Source organism: Macrosteles quadrilineatus, unplaced genomic scaffold (genome assembly GCF_028750875.1).
Source record: "Macrosteles quadrilineatus isolate MER2022 unplaced genomic scaffold, UCM_ALF_1.0 Scaffold_2__2_contigs__length_208266976, whole genome shotgun sequence".
In the NCBI taxonomy this organism is placed as follows: Eukaryota; Metazoa; Arthropoda; class Insecta; order Hemiptera; family Cicadellidae; genus Macrosteles; species Macrosteles quadrilineatus.
Window position 1 is genome coordinate 187,871,802 of NW_026542595.1, and position 13,559 is coordinate 187,885,360.

General features: G+C 33.3%; 1 protein-coding gene across 1 annotated transcript; it reads left to right on the top strand.

The window, feature by feature from the left end:
- The first annotated feature begins 422 nt into the window (after positions 1-422).
- On the top strand, positions 423-10,146 carry LOC128986647 (etoposide-induced protein 2.4 homolog). The gene is made up of 7 exons (XM_054407118.1): positions 423-807; positions 2,705-2,883; positions 4,385-4,640; positions 5,207-5,326; positions 7,215-7,438; positions 8,827-8,901; positions 9,878-10,146. Exons 1-7 carry the CDS (start codon positions 778-780, stop codon positions 9,966-9,968), a joined length of 975 nt encoding a protein of 324 aa, XP_054263093.1. The 5' UTR covers positions 423-777; the 3' UTR covers positions 9,969-10,146.
- Positions 10,147-13,559: the final 3,413 nt, after the last annotated feature.

Here is a 13,559-nt window from a genome sequence, read left to right on the forward strand (position 1 = left end):
CTTTTAAATTCACTTATGTTTTTTTCTTCCTTTAAATATTTGTGTACATATTCTGTAAATAATTTGTTGGAATAAAGAAATAATTCATTCATTCATTAATTCAGAATGAATTGGAATGTGACAGCATCCCACCAACCGATTACATGGCCAACCTAACAACACGAAACACCGAACAGCAAAAACAGTTTCACGTTTTTCTCTAACGTTAACGTTTAACCAGAGAGTAGTGACTCAAGTTATAATCTACAGTGGTTAGGACAAGGACAATGTTGTTGTTGTTCAGTTGTCTGCAACGCAATAGAAAGAGAAACTGAAAGGAAAACAATAAAACAGCTGATTCACTTGTTTTGTTTATTGTTTTGTTCTTTGTTCTGTCCATCCATATCAACGTCTGTATGTTTTGTTTTCGTTTTCACTCACAGTCACAGCAGTCACAGATTTGGTGGTTCTGCTAAGTTCTGAATGTTCTGTTTTGGGAATTGCAAGTGGAAGTGAACAAGTTCCGCGATTTATTTTGATCGGGACTAGACCTAACTGTGTCAAAATTCTTGAGCAAATATAAATTTAGATTGCAGTTGTTATGTCTATGGTATTTTAATGTTTTTATTTTGGTCCTAAATGCATTGTTAAAGTTTAATTTTACAGTTAGGTAATTGTTGGAAAATGAAAAAAATGTAATTTTGAACACTCCATATAAGGCCTAGTCTCTCCACAAAGCTAGCCTACTTCTTGAACTTTGATTTATGTAAATTTTATTCAGCAGTGGTTTAGGCGTGAATGATTAATGACAAAATGGATATGTTTATTGTGAGTATTAGCAATCTAACCCAGCTATAACTTAAATTAGTCTTTTTAGAACTTGACCTCTTATCTTAGGCCTAACTTATAATAGTTCTAGAAATTTAAATCTCTCTTATTCGTTTTAGAACAGTTTGCCCCCCTTTGTAGGGATTATTGCAATATTATCGATATCAATGCATATCGATATTTTCGTTTCGATATTTCCGATATTGTATCAATATTGGGGTTTTGATAATATCGTGATATCGGAAGAATTTTGTCGATATCGGTTCTCGATATTGAATTTTCTAAGTTTAGATAAAGTTTTACTTAGTGATAACTTAGGTATCGACATACCTCCATACCTTCTTACCGAGTTAAGCTATGTACAAGATAAAATCCACAATAACTTAATATGGGAATAACTTAGGTTGTAGGTTTTGGTGTCCTACGTGGACCTGGCATTGCAGATGTCGAGCTCGCAATTTTCCATTGCCATTCTCTTCTTTGTTTCTGGACCTCTGAGTGAAGGGTTCTTGTTTTTTTTTCACCAAATAGGCTAAGTAACTTTATTCCTGTTGTTTATTTATCTAAAAGGTCTACATTGTAAAATATATAGGCCCTACCTCATGTGAGACTTGAGATACTGGGAAAGTTAGCCTACTTAAACTGGTAGGCCTATATATTTCGGTACTTTTGTATTATACAGCGCTCTGCGGTGGTTATGTTAGGTTGGGTTAGCATAAATAAATGTTTAGGACTTTCCTCGTTTTTTTATGAATCGAACGATACCAGAGGAGTCATACTTTCGCCCGCCAAATCCCCTCCAAGTGGGCCAAGGTGAGGTCATTGACTGGAGCACGCGCATCGCCTGTAATCGCAGCTAGCGGCGGCAACGCACTCAACTCAATCCTCGCCGACATCGCTGCCTTTTGGGAGGTAGAACTCAAAGGCCGCTAATCGTAATCATGTCAAATAAAATTGGTCAGTAACTAGTAAGTCAATTAAAGTAGGTATGTTCTTTTTTTCAATTAGGCTATGTTGTTATTTTCGGTCTCCTGTGAAAAAAATTAAAAAAAGTGGTCCCCGTATAATACGACAGTTCTTAATTTCATTTAGGTGCCTTCTAGCGAATTTTAAATTTTGATATCTTACTTTATTGCTCTCCGTTTGTCATGTACAGTACTTATCAAGTTTAAAATACCAAAAGAAAATAATATTCACACCATTTGAAGGTTTATTTAAAGTCAATTGCAATAGGTACCGTATGCTAACTTATAGGTTTGGTCTCACACTTTATTATTAATTTTGATTTGACAGTAAAGCTGTTTGATATATTAACACGCCAAACATTCTGTTAAGGCTGGGATATGTCAGGCTTTGGATTACCTGGGTTTTGGCTTTAAACAAGTCATTTTATATAACAAATTTCCTGTAGGTAGCCTATAGGAAATAAGCTGTTACTGAAGGTCTCATGCAAAGACTTCGACCCGAAACAGATTTAGACCTACTTTATTGTTTTGATGTCCGCAAAGGCCATAAACACCATCAGTTTAAATTCATATATGTTATGTCCGTTAGCAAATTAACAGTTATCAACTGATTTTGATAAAATTTTGATTCAAACGTGTGAACAAAATACTTGTTGTTAAGTGTATTTATTCAAACAAGTTCGTGAACCAGTTTGATTGGATTATGGGAACGAGGTTTTATAGAGGACTTTGATTTTATGGGGTTACATAGGGTATTTTTCAAATTTTTGACCCTCAAAACATTTCACTATTCTCTCTAACCTTCTGTAGAGCTTAAATACCCTAGTTTGGCACAGTTTTAAACTCCAGTTTAAACAGTTATCTAATATTTTTGACAATTTAAGTTAATAGCTTAAGTTGTTTAATTTAATGTGATTATTTCTCCATTTTAGGGTATCCTGAAAGCAATCTTTTTTGGTTTGGTAGACAGTTTAAAAGGAACAATCGTTATATTTTACCTTGACAAAAAAATCAAACAGCAAGCAAATCAACGGTCACCTTTCAAGGATGTGAAAAATGATGGAACACCCAAAAGAAGATCATCAAATTTACAGACAATGAAGAAGCAGGAGTAAGTATTCTTTATCCTATTCATGTGTGAAGGCAACTTGCAATTCGTAAAATCTACAAATATGCTTTTGATGGTTCAGATGTTATTTAAATGGAATGAGGTTGAAACGCTATAAATTGTGAGAAGGTAGAGTGCCAACTTGGATCATTCTCAAAATAAGCTCATGCCAAAGGAGTTTTTTAACTGCTATATAGAATCAGTCAGCCGAAGTAAAATACTTGCTCCTAAAAGATTATAAAAGGTAGATTACCTCTTAACAATTATTTTTGAATTGATCAGCGTTTGTCAAAACTTTTGGCTTGTCAAAGTGGGTTGTTAATATTACAAATTCATGCCTTTATTTGACTCTTCTGATAATATTATAAAGGTTATAAATTGCCAAAAAGTAAGCATAGCCTATTAAGTTATTATAATAATTTTAACTGGTTTCGAAGAGTTATTTTGGAATGAACCTGGGAATCTGTAATATTAATTTAGTATTTAGTACCGGTACTGTACTACCAAATAGCCCAGCTATAGAACTATTTAAACGTATACTTAACAGGCTTTATCGTAGACATAAGATGAGTGGCTGATTTGTAATTTAAGGGTTAGAGAGCTAGCTTACCTTAGAAATTAGTGGATACACAATAAAAGGTCACAAAACTATCTGACCATGGTTCTGAGGGTATGCTCATTATAACCTAGTATTTTGTTTTTTTTTGTATTAGACATTGGCTTAAATTTTCTCAGGTATGCTAGCTAAAATCTATCCTAAAAAAATCATAACATTCAACATCAGCGTACAAATGTGGTATGACTGGCTGTGAACCCTACCGGGTTCGTCAGGACAACCCTTTAGCAGCTTTGTTCTAACTGTCCTCTGAAAATACACATGGATTAAAGGACCTACTCTTTCTTGTTTTAGCGTATTGCATACCATACAATATGTCAACCCCATATCTACATACCCTCATGTCTGAGATTAAACTCACCAATTAAATGGATTATGGGTTCAAAATGGAAAAAGTTAGTAGTTTTAATGGAAGACGAACTTAAGGCTTCCAATAGGTTGACAATTATTGGGATAACACAGTCAGTTTGTGTTATTGAGTATTATTTAATGTTGTATTAGTGTTTGGGGAGCGAGCTGGCGTAGTGGTTAGAGCGCGGGACTTCAGTCCTTGAGGTCCCGGGTTCGATCCCCGCCACGTCACCAATGGATTTTATCTAAGTGATAATGTCGCAACCCCTAGGTCTAGCCTGAAGTAATGTGAAAAACAATCCCAGGCTCGTGCCTAGCGTCCTAGGACAAAAAAAAAAATAAATAAATAAATAAAAAAAATAATAAATAGGTAATAGGTTGACAATAAAGAAAATGTTATTATATTAACGAGTATACGTCTGTTACATTTTTTGTGCAATCCAACCTTTATTTGCTTACTTGACCTTGGAATAACAGAGACTTTACTGTAACATAAAATAATATCATCCTATAGAGTTTTCTTTCTCCCTGTCATAGAGAACCTAAGATCCTGCAACGTACATTGCAGTGCTGTCTACTCAATGGTGGTGTATTCTGGTTTTCTCTGGTGCTGTTTGAATACGTGTTGTTGCCGACGCTGCGCCAAGTATTGTACATGGTGTTCGGCCCCAGTTCAGCCACGGGTAGAGCCGTTTGGTCATGGATGGAACCGTTCCTTCATTTGACATTTAGCACTTTTTGGGTACTTCCGATCTTTCTGCTCAGCAAAGTGGTCAACGCACTGTGGTTTCAGGTAGCCTATGTCCTCTTAATTTTGTCTAACCATTGGATTAATCCAATTGGTACAATGTCATGTCAAAATGTAATAAACAAACTAGGTCCATGGTACACTTAATTCAAGGTTTGTAAGAAAATTTTAGTTGAAATAATTTAAGTTTTAGTTTCTGAACCCTCAAGAATTCATTGAAGCAATTTTTGTCACAAAGGATTTCAATAACCTCTTGGTTGTAGCTGTGAAATTTAAAGTGGTTAGGCAAAATGCAAGCAGTTTTCCCCTACACTGATACTGATAGACAGTAGGTATGTTACTAAATAGTATTGTTCCCTTGCCTTTTTGGGATAAATTGTGACAGTGAACGTTGCTGATTCAAAGTAAAATTTATAATTTATGGGCTACTAATATATTTAGACCGAAATCTATTAAATTGTGCAACTATTAGGCCTACTAACATTAAGTAAACATGTAAGTCGCACATACAAATAAGTTATGTTTAACGGCCACACCACTACTAATAGTTATTAGCAAAATAGCTTTTTTCTTTTCTATTCTCTATTATTGAGGATGTTGTGTGGATGCAGGACATAGCTGACTCAGCGTACAGGCACACTCGTGGAACACCTCAGCAGTTCTCTAGTATTAGTAAGCTGGTTGCTGATACACTCTTCAGTGTCCTCGTACAGTTCCTCTTCCTGGCACAGGTTAGTTCCGTTACAAAATAAACGGTAAACTGACACATAGTTTCTTCCATTGGCATGTAGCTGAAATTAAACATCCTACTACTTTTATTTATGAGTAAATACGTATACTAGGTGAAAGGTGGGGGTGGATGTTAGTTTTATTTTAAAATGTTAAATATTGCAAAAACTGTTAAGTGTAATTTTTACAGAGTTTGGGTTATGTAATTTTGTTCAAACTTTAAAGGGCGATAACACAGAAAATTGTAAGTAAAATCTGAGTTTTCTGTCACCTTATTCAACGAGATAATCACCATTAGAAATAAAAATTTCAAAAATGCCTGGAGATACCATGGATTAGTACCCACATACCAAATTTCATCAAAATCGGGCCCGCTGGTGTAGTCTGTAGCTCTTTGGGGGGTTCAGGGAGACCCCAAAATGGATATTTAATTAAAAAAATCAAATACCCCTGCCGCAGCAAACCTGCAGACTAAGCAAATTTCCATTTGTCTGATTCCATTTTTACTCAAATGTTTCTTTAAATATATGTCAGACTCATTATTATCTATTTTCACTAACCCATGTGACTATTATACAATTTTGTTCTTACCCTCGTGAAAGATAACTAATTTAATAAGCAGATAATCAAAATGGTTTTGACCGTTAGGATAGGTTATCTAAGATTCACAAAGAAACTGAAGTGGATTTAGGAAAACAGAAATAGTAATTAATTGCTGATAGCCTACTGAAGCCATTATTGGTTAACTATCATGTTTGTCAGCAATTTCCTTTTTCCATATTAATTTGAGAAACTTTTATGGTAATAGTTTTTATCTATTGGTTCTAAATTTATTTGAAAAGTAAATAAGAAATTTTTAAAATTATACTGAACTGAAACACTGATACTGGTCTTAAAACATCAGCAATTTTTATCATAATGTGGTCAAGAAAAAAATAATGACAACAGTTAAAGTCTAAAACACATAATATGTTAGAAATGCTAGTTCCCAAATAGAATATTATTATCACTTTTTTAAAGATAGCTAATATCAATGTTATAACTTACTTTTTAAAAAGTGGCACCCAAATATTGTAGTATAGAATATTTTTGCTAAAAATACAAACTATGTATTGTTTGTAAGTGTTGACTTTTAGAATTGTGAAAGTTGAAAAGTATGTTTTGATATGTGTAAAAAACACATGCTAGAAATAACTGTTTCGAATGGGCTTTTGCTTCATTTTATCAATCACATTTTAAACAAGGCATTTTGATACCAGTAGTGGAAATAGCTTTAAACTTTGCTGGAGTACCAGATACTGTTAATCGCTATTGGATTATTGGCAATGTATTTTTTGCCCTTATAGTAGAATCTCTTTCAAACATACCGCTTGTTTTAGGTATAAACATGCATGGCACTGTTTTAAATTTGTGAACTGAGAAATGTGTCCTGAAGTACTAACCAGCTTACTTGGGTGTCAAGCCAACAGGGAAATACGGAATTGTACCGGAAAACCGGGGAAAGTCTGTCTATTGTACGTCAATTTTGTATGGGACTGACAAATTCGAAATAATCTTGCTATGTCTCATCGTCCATTCATTTTGTGTTCCATTGTTTATCTTATAAGGTTTCGTAGTAAGAAAAAAGATCGTGGGAGACGATCATGATGTTGCCATTATCACAGTGTTTTTGTGATTGTGGGAGTAGTTGATGGCTAATTAGTCATTTTGGCTAATAAGTATATTGTGACTGGTTATGCAAATATACTTAATTTCTGGCTATTCCGACAAATTTATTAATCCAAACATGGTCCGGTGTCGATTAGTTCGGATTAGCGGGACTCTATCCTACTCATATTTACTTGTAAAATATTTAAGTGATTTGTGTAAGTAACATTATTGTGTTGCCAGACTATGCTGGTAGGTTTGCTGCCTATCCCAGTGCTTGCTGAAGCTCTCAGTCTTGTACACATGTGTCTACTTTACTCTCTGTACTCGTTTGAGTACAAGTGGTTCAACATGGGCTGGGAGCTGCATCGTAGACTCACCTACATTGAGAACAACTGGCCGTACTTCATTGGGTTTGGTCTGCCATTGGCTGTACTCACTGGATACCATCCTAGCTACATCATCAGGTAAATTAGCTGTAGTCGTACTAAGGTTTTGATAGTATTGGTTTTCTAAAGTATGTATGTACGCTGTGTTTGTAATCGCTCGCTCTCTTGGTGGAATATTGTACCAATACTATCAGATGCTTGAAACAAAATGTCAAAATATCAAAAAGCAACTTAGGTAAAATCCTGATATTTCAGAAGGAAGCTCTGAGCTTTATACTAGCTGCGTGTAAAAAATCCGGCTTGTAGCTTGTAAACTCGCCCCGTGTGAACGGGGCTTTAAACCATGTCCTCACCCATAACTGCAATAAGCATTTGATACTTATATGCCAACCCCGTACGAAGGACGGGTACTCTGCTAGTTTACCATAAGATTCTTATTATTTTATTTATGTATGTATATACAAGATAAATAAAGAAATTTGACTTTGACTTACTGGAACCCATTGGCCAGTATTTTTTTTTTTTTTTCCTATATATTGTATAAATAATTGTGTAAGTATAAATAATTGTAAAAGTATAAATTGTGACATTCTTTCTTATATTTCTCAATTCTTGATGGCAACTAAATTACATGAGATGTTCTCGGTTTGAAGTTTACGGTTAGGGATTTCTATCACTCTAGACTGAAACAAAAATTTTTCAACCTAAAGTTTTGTACTCTAGGTGTAAATGAATCTAGAAGATAACAAGGTCAAAAGCCATGTAGGGCAGTGTCAGTAATCACAATAAATGAGAACATATGCTAAGAGTTGTAAAGTTTTAATAGGCAAACTAGAGTAAACAAAGAGAAGATAAAAGATTGTTTGATTGGCCTACTCAAACTGTAAAGAGAGATGAAATATATTTCACTAAGAATTTTACTATAATAAACCATAGATTTAAAAATTCATTTACAATTATTTAAAAATTTTGGCATCATGACTGTTTATAGTTTGTACATTTAAGAAGTGATCATGTATTGTAAGCTTCACTTTGATGAATTGGGTTTACTAGGGGAAAGTCATTCTTACAATACTAGAAATAGGCTAAACATATCAATGCCTATTCACAAACTAGAATTTTACAAAAAGAAAACTACATATTCTGGAGGAAAATTTTATAATAATTTACCAGATAACATTAAAAAATAAGTTAGTATTATTAAGTTTAAAAAATTGCTAAAGAATTATTTAATTTCAAGACCACTGTATTCTTTAGAAGAATTTTAGTATGTTTAGTTTTTAATTTAGTCTTATGATTATGACAATATACTTGATGCAATTCTATGTACTAATTTCATGTACAATAATGAAATAAAGAATGTTGAATTGAATTGAATTGAATAACGTGAGAATTGCTGAAGCATTAAGCTGCACTTTCACATGTTTACAGTCAGAGTTTTCTAAACAGTGATTTATTTGTTCCAGCGGCTGCATATTCTCCATTCTGTTTCCACTTTTTATCATTAGCGGCAATGAAGCAGATCCTGTCACGAATGTTTGGTATGTACAATAAATAAATATGATACCAGTCTAAAATTAAAAAATGTAAAAGTTAATGCAAAAGATTAGGAAGGAAACGGTTACATTTGATATAGATTCCAAATTAATCTAAGTAGTTTTTACCTATATTCTCCATTAATAAGCCTCAATGCATAATAAAGACAGTCATCTGTCTTAATTTCTTAAATAACTCAAATAAAATGTTGGTGAACTACACTCAATGCATCATTAATAAATTTTGTGAAGTGTTAACTTTCAACAATCTGCTTGTCCATGTAGTCAGTAGTAAATATAAACGAGTAAGTAGCTAATAACTATTAAATATTTGATCACCTCTCATGCTGTTTGCAAGGCATCAAATCTCTTTTGGAAAACTTACACTTTAGCATAGTTGATGATAAGTTTTACTTGTATGAAAATAATCTTAATTTGTTGAAGATTGCAGTCACCCCTTGATAATCTGACACTTTTTATCCGGCGTACGTGGAAGTGTTACGTGCCTTCGGCAGTCTCATCAGCAGAAACAATAAGCCTATGTTGGACACAAATCTAGTTTTCTCCCCAATCTTATGTCCTGTCCTTTTAGTAGCCTAGTTTCAACCAATTATGTTTTCATCTTGTGTATTGCCTTCCGGATTACTTGTAGTGCGACCGGTTTCGATGTCTATGGCATCATTGTCAAGCTGGACGTAAAAATCGCTCCTAGGAGGTCGTCATGAGTCTTGAAAAACATGTAATACATAACACGTACACAAACAAAAAACGATAAAATGCACTAATGACGACTTAAGGATTACTTGGACAGAATCAAGGTAACTTAACCTCTTGTATACAATTATGTTTTGTTATTAGGTACTTTTGTACTGCCGGCCCTTTTATCTATCAGACTATCAAGGAACCACTGTATATCAGCTATTATTTTGTATTTTGCATCTATTATTATACTGTTTATCACAGACACTTTAAATGTTTGCAGCGACACAAGACTGAAGCTATTTTCACCTGTGATCACAATCTCCAACGCTTTGTTCAATCGCACCATTGGAACTAGAGCTGTTATCAGATGATTCTGTCATTGTACTTAACTACGCTTGTGTCTTTCATCAAGAATCATAATGCAAGTGAAGTATCAAAGTTTACTACCACATCTGATTTCATCTATTTACACTTTACAGAATGATAAATGCGCAAAAGCAACTTAGTTTTATTGATTTTGTTTTGTAATTATAAAGTTGGTATAGTTTGGGATAATTTTTTTATATTGTAGAGTAGGCCAACATTTTCTAAACATAACATACTCAATATCTCTCTTTGGCGTACTTCAAAACTGAATTACCGTGACATGTTGTGACAAAAACAAGTATTACACCTAATTAGTGATGGTTAAATCCAGGAATTTTGAATCTTGAATACCAATCCGAAAACTAAAAAAATCAAATCTCGAATCTTCGAATCTCAAATACCAAAAGTGATTAAAAATGGTCTTATGATGATTAAAAAAGCAAGAATGGAATAGGAACCATTTAAAAATAAATATAACACTAACCATAAATGACTACTCATTGCAATGAAAAGTTACGTTATTACTTTTGACACACGTTAAAAATAACAGACAACTAATCGGTTACATTTTTTAATCTATTAACCTAAATCGAACAATCGGTCGGTATACTTTATTTGGACGGCAAATATTCATTATTGGTTATTTATGGTTGTTGTAGGTACACATGTTAATTTTAAATTTGTTGATTGATAGTATACTCTGTTCATAAAATGGCAATGTCACACACAATACTTTATGTATATTACGCCATCAATAACCTCTATGGGTAGTCAATGTCATAGTACTATATTTTACGACGTCAATAACCTCTATGGTTAGTCAATGTCATAGTACTATATATTACTACGACAATAACCTCCAAGGTTAGTCTATGTCACAGTACTGTATATTACGAGTATTACGACGTCAATAACCTCTATGGTTAGTCAATGTCATAGTACTATATATTACTACGACAATAACCTCCAAGGTTAGTCTATGTCACAGTACTATATATTACGAGTATTACGACGTCAATAACCTCCAAGGTTAGTCTATGTCACAGTACTGTATATTACGAGTATTACGACGTCAATAACCTCTATGGTTAGTCAATGTCACAGTACTGTATACTACGAGTATTACGACGTCAATAACCTTTATGGTTATGCAATGTCGCAGTACATGCCTTATTATTCTATTCTAAAAAAATGTTTATTTTCGAATCTTTGAATCTTGAATCCGAATCTTTCCTCAGGATTCGGTGGATTCAAAATTCGGATTTGACACATCCCTACACCTAATTTACTCTGATACCACCCTCAACCTACAAATAAGACTTGTATTGATTTAATTCTAAATTTTGTTATAGTAATAATAAAATCGTAAAAAATTAATTTCAGCAAATGCAATAATCAGATGTGGTTGTATGAAAAGTGGTTGTTATATTTACCATTAAGAGTTTCATTTAGACTTAATAGTCATTATTACTAGATTTAGCTGTTAGATCTACCACATATACCGTACTGAGAAATTTTTCCTAGTACGTTGGCGTTTAGTGCTTATTAAATTTGCACATTCGGTCCCTTAAAGTAGAATTTAATTTGCTATTCTGGTATTTGTGTCACACTATGGATCGATATGGTTACCATATAATTTTACATATTTTGCCAACTTTAAAAATTTGAATTTAAAAAAATGTGAATTGATTTTCCAGATGAAAGAAATGTGTATGACCAAAATATATTTTACAGTAATAAGTATGTAATTATTTTTAATATGTATGACATTTGATTTTACTTAAAACTGCTATTGTAAACCTCATTCATGATTAGTAGAATAGCTCAGGTGGTTGCATAAGTACTTGAACAATTCTTTGGTTGTCATCGAGGGCATGACTTGTACATTATCCAAAATCGATACATGATAGATTACTTTTAATCCAACAACGATTCAGTCTTAGCCTTATTTGTGAAAGTAGGCTAACAAATGATCCAAAATAAGCTCAGTGATAAACACCATTTTACTAAAAAATTTACAGTAAAAAAGAGTTGTCAGTCAAACATAGAATTACAGCCCGATTTCTGTAGATTTAGATACATAAATATACTGGTTAGGTTACCTGTCCTTTCATTTTAGCGAATTTCTCATATAGGGCATTTTTATCACTGTAGGTCTGGCAAGACCAGGACCAGGGACTGTTTAACTTTTTCTTTTTATCCGATTTTGATGAAATTTTGTATGAACGTGAAAACCTACATTTATTTGAACAAGGTCATGAACCAGCATGATCAGACTATGGGAATTGGTGTTTATGTGGTAAAAATAGGTTTAAAAAAAATGTTTAACCCTAAAAACATAAAATTTTGCAATTTCTTTCCAAATTATTTTGTACAGCTTAAAAAACTAAAAATTTAAAATACCATGTTATTCTTATGGATGATTAAACTGTTGTAGTTTGCTTGTTCATGAAAATATTTTGATCAAATTTGGAAAATTTAATATTTCCTACTATTACTATTTCACTAAAATAACACTGTATTTTCTTCCCTGTAGCAGCAAAGCTATCTACTCATTAAACTAATGCTATTTAAATGGGGAATAAATCTTAAATTTTTAAGGAGATATTTTAGAGAAAATCTAGTCAAGGCAGATGGAAATTTAATTTATCAGCATGTAGGTTCTCTGCGGAGAAGGTATTTTTTTGTTCTTGTTGTCAAATCAATCATGTTAATACAGTATAATAATACAAGACTGTGTATTTTGTATTATGGTAAAAATAAATTTCCTCATACGTAAATTTTCTTAACATTTTACGCAAACTCTATATTTTATTACAAGTTTTAACACATAAAATAAGTATTTTACAATAATAAACAAATATACAGGGTGACAATTAAGTCTGGAACCTCTTTTAATTTTTAAACCCCAATAGAAAGAAATACCAAAGTTCACTCGTGCTTACTGGGGATAGTAACGCACACATCTGCCCAATTACCGACCGGATAACCCCTTTGGGGGACGGTCCACAAGGAGTCAGACAAAATTCTTAGTGGCAGCATAGGTCGAGTTTGGTATCAAATTAAAGGTCTACGTTTGGAAAATACAACGCCACAAATCCGTACTCAAACGGACAACCAAGTCAAAAGTGGCAGCCGTTCAAATATTTTTTTAATCTGCCATTTTGAATCTTTGAACGGCTGTCATTTTTTACCCAGCTGATGTTTTGAGCTCAAATTTGCGGCATTGTATTCTATTAATTACCTGTAATGTGATGTGCATATCGACCTATGCCTACGTTTATGATTTTCATCCGACTTCTAGCAGGTGCCATTGTCCGTTTGAGTTCGGATTTGAGGCAATGTATTATTTTACCAACAGAGACCTTTAATTTGATACCAACCTCGACCTATGCTGCTATTTAAGAATTTTGTCTGACTCCTTGTGGACCATCCCCCAAAGGGGTTGTCCGGTCGGTAATTAAGCATATGTGTGTGTTAATATCACCAGTTAACACGTGTGAACTTTGGTTTTTTTTATTGTTGATTTAAATTTAAAAAAGAGGTTCTTGATTTAATTTTCACGCCGTATGCTAATGCCTTTTGTAAACACCTAT